This window comes from Lasioglossum baleicum, chromosome 4 (assembly GCF_051020765.1).
Source record: "Lasioglossum baleicum chromosome 4, iyLasBale1, whole genome shotgun sequence".
Classification (NCBI taxonomy): Eukaryota; Metazoa; Arthropoda; class Insecta; order Hymenoptera; family Halictidae; genus Lasioglossum; species Lasioglossum baleicum.
Genome location: NC_134932.1, coordinates 7,345,347 through 7,354,652, shown reverse-complemented (window position 1 = coordinate 7,354,652; position 9,306 = coordinate 7,345,347). Strand labels below are relative to the sequence as shown.

Here is a 9,306-nt window from a genome sequence, read left to right as displayed (position 1 = left end):
TGAATGGACACAAAGTAGACATGTTAAGAATGATTTATTGCATGAATACTTATTATATAAGTGCAATCCTCAACAAGTTTGCAATAAAATAAATAATTTAATTTACATCATTCGCACTGACCTGACCGTGCGAAAATGCGTATAAATACGAATTGACATGTACAAAAAATGACAACGTGTACTTGGATGATGTTTTATAAATTATTATGTAACCTATATTAAAGCAGATAAATTAATATAAATATGACGATTTCTCTTGGTACGATGATTATGTTCAGCGTTTTCGATTATGTTAACGATGATTACATGCAAAGTGGTGCAAGTATTATCATAAAAAAATGTTTCACACTGATTGAATTGAACTTAAGTTTATCGCTTTATGTCATATAAAATTGTATACATAGTTTCAATGACCCATTTTAGTAACTAGTACTCAGTCTAAGGGAACGAAACTTGCACCCCGTTACATTTAATCGTCCTGTCCCAATTGAATCAGTTCGATTTATCAATCGCTTGATATTCAGACTTGTATAATTAACTTTGATCCCCCGCGAAGACAACAAACCTTCCCAATCACCAACGCGCAAAGTTTCGAGATATTTGATTTCTCTATCTTTTTTTTTTGCTTTTAAACGTTCCAATTAGCATTATCCTTTTATACATTACACCTATTAACGTAAACCCTTGTACTCCAAAAATTGTTTATGAAGTGTATTAAAACTTTATTTTCTGAGTCAGAGGCTGATAATGCCAAATGGGACGCTGCGATAACAAAATACTCGAAACTAAGGTATTCATACTCATTTAAGTAGCATATTTTCTAGTCATTAAACCTATTCCTTCATCAAACAACTGGGCCAGCGGACTCCTGGACCGGAGCCTCTGAATCCACTTCGCTGGACTCCCTCCGTTCTAGCCTGTCTACATCTTCTGCGGGAAACTCGTAAATTGGTTTGAACCCACCGAACAACTGGGGTTTGAAGTTCTCAGGATCGAACTCATTCTTCTCTGTCTGTGTCTCTTCCGCATTCGAAGTGTCTTCGGATAAGTCATGAACATCATCCGATTTTCTATTTAGAGTGGGTTCTACGACAACGCTCCAGCCATTCTTAGAAGGTGCTTCGGCGCTGACACTGGCGACGAACGGCGCCATGAAATTTTGTGGAGAAGGCGCCGAACTGGAGGAACTTGATGGCTGTTGCGAAGGCAACAAAACAGGCTTCTGTTCGTTACTATCAGTCTTCGGGTTGTCTTCGTCTCGTACGTCGACGTCAAGACGGTGAGAGGCATGTGCTGTTGGTGTATAGACATAAGCGATTGGCGTAGAAGATGGCGAAGATGGCAGCCTATGAAGAGTCGCCGAGATGACATCGTTTTTCCTTGCCGGGAAAGGAACGAAGTCTTGTAAATAGGGTATTACATTTGCGCTAGAGTCTTTGTCATCTTTCTCTTCACTGTTCTCTTTCACAGGTTCTTCCTTCTGACGCTGATCACTAGGAACCAATATAGGGGTTTCCATCATCCCACTTGCAAGAACAGAAGGATCAGGTCGTTCTAAGGGATAAGGGAAATCAAGGACCACGGGTCGTCCACTGAATAAACTATGAATTGGAGGACTCTGTTCTTCGTCCATTTCTTGATCTTCGTTGTCCTTGAGAAGTGTTTCTGGTGGGAGTGGTCTGTGGGGACCACGCGTCCCTACAACAACACTTTCATCTTTTTCTCTGGAGTCGTCAGGGTGTATGTTAACCGCAGTATTCACAGGATACACTACGTAAACTGGAGGTTCAGCCATTGTTTTTCTGCTATCAAACTTCCTTCTGTCTGCCTCTTGATCGGTCACAATCTCGTCTGATTCATCATGCGCAGTTGGTGCATTAGGGGGTAGACTCGACTCCGCGTTGTCCTCCTCGAAATTTCCATGTTGTTGAATCATTTGAAGGGTGGCGACGTGCGGCGGGTCAGCCGTTCTACGTTTTGGGAACAGAGGAGGTCTGGGTGGCACCTGGGGAGGTTCTTCCGAGTAACGATCTGACCTCTCCTCCTCTTCCAACCGCAATTTTTGGCTGGACATTCTCTGAAGCGATTTGACTTCCTCCTCCCCTCTGGAGGTAGCTGGTACCGTCGGGAGACGAAATCTCTTGACCGCGGATTCCGGATCTCTAGGCGGAACGACGCTCTCAGATTTTGTGGAAGATGCACTCGCGACTCTAAGTGCATGAATCGGTGGTGGTGGAGGATTCAGTCTCTGAAGATAAGACGGTGGTGGAGGCAAGGGTCTCCGTGTAGGAGGATGAACCTGCACGGGTTGCCTTACCCTTGGAGGATAAGCTTGTCCTGCTGGAATAGTACCAATCGATTCTGAACCACGGTGTCCATGAGATGTTTTCGCATTGGGTCTGAACTGTGGAAGAATATTTGGCAAGTTGGAGTCAGGATAAGGTCGTCTCCTTATTCCCAGGTCTGAAGGAGGAGGCATCGGTGGCTGCTTTCCACGTGGTGGCAGTGGTAGCCTTTGCGGTCTTGGATGATCAGGTCTCACTGTACCCCCGTGATGGTAGTGATAGTAAAACTGCGATGGAGGTCTCGGCCTTTCCGCGGGAGGTGTCAAATTCTCGGAAAGCTGTGGCAAATGTTCATCGTCGGATGCAGGTAAATCTACTCTGACAGGTTTGTTCGTCGTAGAAGATGGTGTAATCTCGTGTACAGTTCCGTCAGCCTCGTTTATCACAACGATGTGCTCCTCTACAGGTTGTTTGGGTTCGTCTTTAGGAAATACTACATAGTTGACATCTTTGTCGTCTTTCTTATCATCTGCTTGTTCTAGGAGTACCGTGCCTTTCACGAGTGTACCTTGAGTTCTAGATGGTTCTATCTCATTGTTGGTTTTTTGGGCAGCGGAAGGAATTGGTTGTCTCCACGTTTGAGCGGAATAAATAGGATTATTATCCATTATGGAAACTGATGGCAGTCCAATCGTTTCCTGGTGTAACTGTGGATCGTAATTACCTTTGTCGATCGATGAACCATACGGGGGTCTGAAAGAGGAGTCTACTCCCCATGAACCACCGTAGAGATTCTCTCCAATCGCCGACGAGTAGTAGCCACCTTCCACGTTCTGTCTGTTACCAAGAACAAAGGACACTGTGTCTTGATCAGGTGGTATAACAATGTTACTAGTACTCTCTGGAGTACCCAAGATTCCACCTAAGCCATTCGGCCTCTGATTAACGATCGGATTTGGCCTGTAACCATGGTTGATAATAACATTGTCTACGCCTTGTCTTCGATGGTCATTTTCAAAAGTTATTGGGAGCCTAGGATCATTGTCCAAAGGCATCGAAGTCACTGGACGCTGTGGTCTCGGTTGGAATGCCAATGGATTACTTTGGTATGTACTTTCTTGAGGTATTGGCGAAGAAGCTGTGAAAACAAAAGGTGGTGTTGTCGACGGCGCGATAGTTGTGCTTGGTGTAGTAACTGCGGTAGTTTCTGGTGTTCTAGGTGTTGTCGATATGTTGTGAACAGTGGGAATCGTAGTAGGTAAGGTGCTAGTCCTCACGATTTCATTAGTCGGTTGATTCACCGAGCTGTAGTCCTTCATATCTTCTTCGCTGAAATCATCATAACCATATATGTATTCATCGTGATGCATTTCATTGTCGCCCATCGTGATAGGTTTCATTTGCGGATCCCTATTCTGAACGATATTATTTTGTCCTTGCTGATTCTTATTGTACATAGAAGATTGTAGCTTTTCTATTGGCAGAATGTCTTCGTAATCATCCGAGTGATCCACGTATCGCTTCGGAGTAGTAATCGGGGGTTTCCACGTAGTTATCGCGGGTGCCTTTGTGGATGTGGAAACAGTGGTGCGTGGAGAAGGAGTTGTAGTAGTAGTGGTAGTGGTACTAGTAGTAGTTGTTGTAGTTGTCGTAGGTCTAGGAGTTGTAGTGGTTGTTGTGGTGGAAGTGGTAGTAGTACTGGTAGGTGTAGTAGACAATGTGGTCCTAGGAGCCACGGTAGTTGTTGATGCAGTCGTTCTTGGCACGTACGGCTTCCTAGTTGGATAATAGAGGACAGTCTCTCCATGATAAGGTTTATGATTGTAGGTACTGTAGCTGTTCGAGCCACTTTGAACCTTGGTGTTCGCGTAGGAACTGGATATCAGCGGATATTTATCTTTGCCGTACACGTCGGATGGATAGTGAACAGGAAGATTAAGGAAATCATGAAAAGTTGGCCGATAGGGATTGATTTCGTTAGGACTGACATCCACTGTCTCCTTGCTTTCGATATTTTTCTTCAAATAAGTGGTAGGCTCCTTCGAGAAATCTTTGTTGATCTGTGCATCGTCGTTCGCGTAATCTTGGTAACGAGTGGTATAATTCAAAGCCTTCACAGGCGGTGCTTTCTCAAAATCAATCTTCCCGGTGATCGGATCTTTCTCTAGCGAGAACGGTTTGCCGCCGTTGAAGGCGAAAGGGTACGGGAAGTGATAACGCAAAGGATCTTCTTCGTTCGTCGTCGACAGGGCAACGGTGCTCTCTTCTGTGTTGAGATCCAGGTCAAGGTCATCCAGTTGCGACGTTCTTGCCAAAGGCGGAGAAGATTCGATCTCTTCTAGTAGGGACTTAGGTGGATTATTGTCCATGTGACCACCCATCAAGTATTCTGAGGACGTGCCTGCCACGCAGGCTATGGCGAGCATCAGTATGCATGAATTGAGCTGCATCCTTCTCTCCATATCTGAAAGAGTATCGCACAAATAATCAAACACATCATTTATAATATATATATATAAATATTTGTGTGCATAAAGTAATGCATTTATTTGTACCAAGACGTTTAAATGAAAGGAGAAAAGATTGGTAGAACTATGCACTTCTGAATTGAAGAAACTTGAACAGAATAGTTGCGACTTGAAAAGATGATGTTCTATTTAATATTTGGTGCAGCTATTCTACTATAGTAAATCGTTTTTTCGTTTTATTTTCCGAAAACTTACTCTTGGAATGAAAAATAAGCATATAATGGATTTGGTTAAACTAATGTTTATTTCCATGTGAAATCTAGTAGTTGCCTAGAGGATTGTATAACTTTTAATCGGTACCTAACAAATTTCATACTGTGCGCAGCTTTATGCTAAGTATTCACGTGCCGCGTGTTTCTGGGCTACGAGTTTATCAAGCGGTGAAGTAAAAGGGGCCGGAAAAGAATACCGTCCTCCCTTGCGTCCTACATTTAATATCTCTGGACATGGTTACGAACGTGCATGCGGAATACGTGCACGATTCATGGTACGCCCACCGGATTTGTCTTGTACTGTAAACGCGTCAGCAGTCTTTGTATGAAATCATTCCAAGTTATCGTCAATCGAACAATATGTACAACTGAAAAAACTTAAGTATTCTTCTTCCTTGATAAGGACCATTTCATGAACCGTCTTATCTAATAGGCAATTTCAAACACTCTAAAAACAATGGAATTAGTAATGAATTTCATTGGTCATTTTGAAATAATATCTAAATTGATTTCGTGTCTGTGCAGCATGTTCTTCTCAACACGAACTCTTAATACTTCACTTTGCAAATCTCGAATTGTTTTCTAGCACCTCTTAAACACTCCGAGTTGCGAACGATCCAATTAGCGGTACGGGAATCCAGCTCGTTGATCGCGTGTAAAACTGAAATCGTCAGTTGCCCGCAATTACCGTTCATTGTCCGCGGTGTAATTGCGGGGTCTTTAAGACGTTCAGCTTCTGCTCGTAATTAACGGGCTCTCCTGAGCGTGGCGAGCCATCTCCACAATGGAATGATAAACAGGGACAAGCTGCTACATCTTTCATCGAGCGGAATCGAGTTCCAACGCGTAACGGGTCCCTGCCGTTCTCTCTTTCTTCTTCTTCTTCATCAGTGCCCTCCTCGGAGCGTTTGTGCTCTCTCACGCGGCATTCCAGCAACCTTTTGTCGAGGTTCCGCCGCAATCTCGATTGCTGTATTTGGCATTAGCATTTCGTTACTCGCACTTTCGAGGGAGCTTTCGTTGTCACGGCGGAGACAAGACCGCGACACGTACGAGAGGAAATTCCGCTTTGTCACGGACGAGAGTTTCACCGGGACATTTCCACGATGAACAATCCGTGTTGATGCCGGTACTTAGCTCGTTCTCTGCATGACTCGAAATCGAAACACAATGAAGAAGAAAAAGGATTGTCATGTTCGTGTTTCGGTCACGCTCGAATCTCGCCCATTATTTTAGTTGGCCCCGATACTAGCTACTCTTGACCTTAAACTTACATCGAAAAAGATGCATCGATCACTGTCGAATCGATCATCACGATGATCGGCCGATGCTTGCGGTAAAATGGTCCCAATTTGCAGTAAAATTCGAAAAATAGGTCGGAAAAGTTCGAAACATTTTAGAATTCTGCGACGATGAATGCTCAAGAAAAGTTGAAAGCTTTCTTAGGAACGTAATACGCACATGACTTAACCGCACATACTTCCAGAGTTATAGGTAACTGTACAAGTTGTTATCTTATCCCAGTTTCCTACTATTTCTGCTACTTTTATTTCCAGCATCCTCTACCATCTTGCTAATTCGAACACGACTGGTTTCTCGGATCGAGTATAGTATACAGTATAATATAGACAGATTAACGAATTAAATAGTAAATCAATTTAATAAATGCGATAATTCGCGAAGTCTCTTGGATCCATATTGGAGCATAAAATGGAAGGTTTCAATACAAATAGTTCAGGCTTGACGGACACCATTGGAAATCTTGATTGTTAACATAAAAGTTAATAATCTCGGGCATAGATGATTGATAGAAAAAACGTGAAGCATAGGATACTCATTGATTTATAGATTATTGTGAATTGTAAGAGAGAATTGCGAAATAACGTTGACAAACAGAATCAAACACGTGTTCGCGTGGGTGGACAGGAAGAAGGAACTGGTACACGTCCATCGACCCGAACGCACAACTCTCTCGAGGTCCATGAAATCGTCCAAGGTCTCTCGCTGCCCATGACCATAATATTCACGACTAGGATGTTCGTGACCGTGACCGGCTCGGTGACTGGCACACGAAACAGAAACGTTTCTGTTTCATGTGCAATGCTCGCCGATGACCCACTTTTGCCTCTCGGTTTCGGGGTTTCATCCTCAAGAGCTGTTTCGGGTACAGGGTCATGAATCATCCGCTTTTCCGTGATCACCGCCGCAGAAAGAATTCTCTCGACCTCCTTCTCCGAAACGATATTCAAATTTTATAATTTATTTACTGCCGAGCCGGGGACGTTCCATTTAATGATGCGACACAATTTGCCCGCAAATATGCATTTCATACAGTATACGGTTTCGCGTGGAATGTGATAAAATATAACTTTAAAAGTCGAACTACTATATATATTAATAAATAACGTATCTTCGGACGAAATTTCACAGATGTGTACACTATAATTTTAGACAGAGTTTGCCATTTTTGACGTTGAATGCCGCGCGAATTTTTTTTTGTGCTTCACAATTTTTAGTTCACAATATTTAGTTCGTAAAAGCAATCAGCATTATTATGGACAATATTGTTAGTTATACGGATAATGATTTGATAAAAATGAATTAATAAAAAGGAAGAGACGAGGTAATTGTACCATTCTTTTCTGTTTCGACCTAGAAGCAGGAAGAGAACAATCGGTATTCGTACCAGGAACAAAATGTATAATACTGTTGAGTTATTGATCGATTAACGAGAACTTTTTCAGCATCAGCCTTTGCTTTCTTTTCTTAATTAAGGGACGCTTGTTGACCGATGCAAATCGGAGCGAGCAACCGGTTCCAGATTCAATTTTTAACGCGTTCGAACGTGGTGCTTATCGCGCGTGTTTTTGCACTGCTGCAAGGAACGGTTTGAGACTTTTAATGCAACGCAAACTCGGCCTAATTATAACGGTACAGCGATTGCAGAATATTCTAATTGTACGCTGCCCCCGGGAGAAGATTGTATCCTGATCGACATTACTCATGAGGAACGATATTTGAGTAGTTTGAAAGCAGCCCCCCAAACTCGTTATTAGACTACCGATCTTTATGCAAAATAAAAATGATCTACATCAATTGCATGTCACATAGGAACTTCTCCCGTAATAATCGTATACATTTAAAATAACGTATTTATATTAATCCATTAAATAAATAATTAATTAAAGAATGTATGAACTCATTTTTGTCATAAATGCATAAAATCCGCAGTCCACTCATTATCGTCATCGTCAGTCGGGAGTATGCACCAAAAGATTGAACAGTCCAATAGACTTTATGCAAAATAAAAATGTTCTGTATTAATTGTGGGAGGCAGAAGTAAAACAAAAATTGATTTTATCCCCTAATGACTTTGTTACATTAGAAAAAATTAATATTACAACGTTCTGAAATTCGAATCTTTGACTGTTTTATATTTCACCCAACCGATTCTTTTATAAATGCATAAAGATCCGCAGTCCAGTTATCAATCTCATTAAAATAAATTGAAGTTCGTACGTTGCTATCAAAAAATTTAGGTCGATGCGGTGCTTGGAACAAAGTCAAATTCACAGCCTGTTAAATAAGGCAAGAAGAGAAGGCATTCAAGAGAGTTCATTCTAATTTTTCGCGACTTGTTGTTGCCTGCTACCTTATTGCCTGAATGATGAAGAACAAATTACCTTGACCGATCGATGGGATCGAGATCATAAACGATTCTCCAGTCGTCGAGGAAACGACGTGGTCTCGGCGGAATTCTGATCACTCACAGCCCCATGCGAACTGTCCGCACCCTCGGCTCTTATTTCTCGCGAGGGAAGATAATCGGACCGCGGCCACCACGAAGAGGATTCAGCGTGTGACGTGTCCACGGTGCCCCGTAGCCCTGATAGAAGGTCACACGTCGACTGAGGTGCCTCGGCGACCAGGTGGTAGCAGGAAGACAACGAGGTGACGGCGAGAGGGCGAAGAGGTGGAAGGCCCGCGAACGAAATGGTACAAGAGCAAGAGGAAATTCCGACGAAAGAAAAACATGTTTCAGGAAGATTCTCCTATCAGCCGACGTCACTCGCCACGGAATGAAAGTACGCCGTTGAATTTTAATAGGATCAATTTCGTGAAATGAACGGAGCATTGGAAAAACTTTCGATACCTTTTTGCATAAGTAGCATTACACGCTTAGCTGATAGCAGAAAGAACATCTTGGGAACATTGAGTCCTCAATGGGTCATACGATTAACTTACGTAATCGAATTCTGCTAACATAGATCAATTTCCAAT

General features: G+C 42.6%; 1 protein-coding gene across 1 annotated transcript; it reads right to left on the bottom strand.

Moving 5' to 3' along the window:
* Positions 1 to 15: 15 nt before the first annotated feature.
* LOC143208121 (uncharacterized) lies at positions 16 to 8,962 on the bottom strand. The gene is made up of 2 exons (XM_076422214.1): positions 8,709 to 8,962; positions 16 to 4,749 (listed from the first exon to the last, which is right to left on the bottom strand). The coding sequence occupies exons 1-2, from the start codon at positions 8,734 to 8,736 to the stop codon at positions 845 to 847; spliced, it is 3,933 nt and encodes a 1,310-aa protein (XP_076278329.1). The 5' UTR covers positions 8,737 to 8,962; the 3' UTR covers positions 16 to 844.
* Between the last annotated feature and the right edge of the window lie 344 nt (positions 8,963 to 9,306).

Bases quoted from the DNA above. Each gene is read 5' to 3' on its own strand.
- LOC143208121 (XM_076422214.1), bottom strand. From the start codon at position 8,736: ATGATCTCGATCCCATCGATCGGTCAAG. The intron at 4,750-8,708 runs GTAATTTGTTCT...ATACTCTTTCAG, and splicing joins GATCCCATCGATCGGTCAAG to ATATGGAGAGAAGGATGCAG.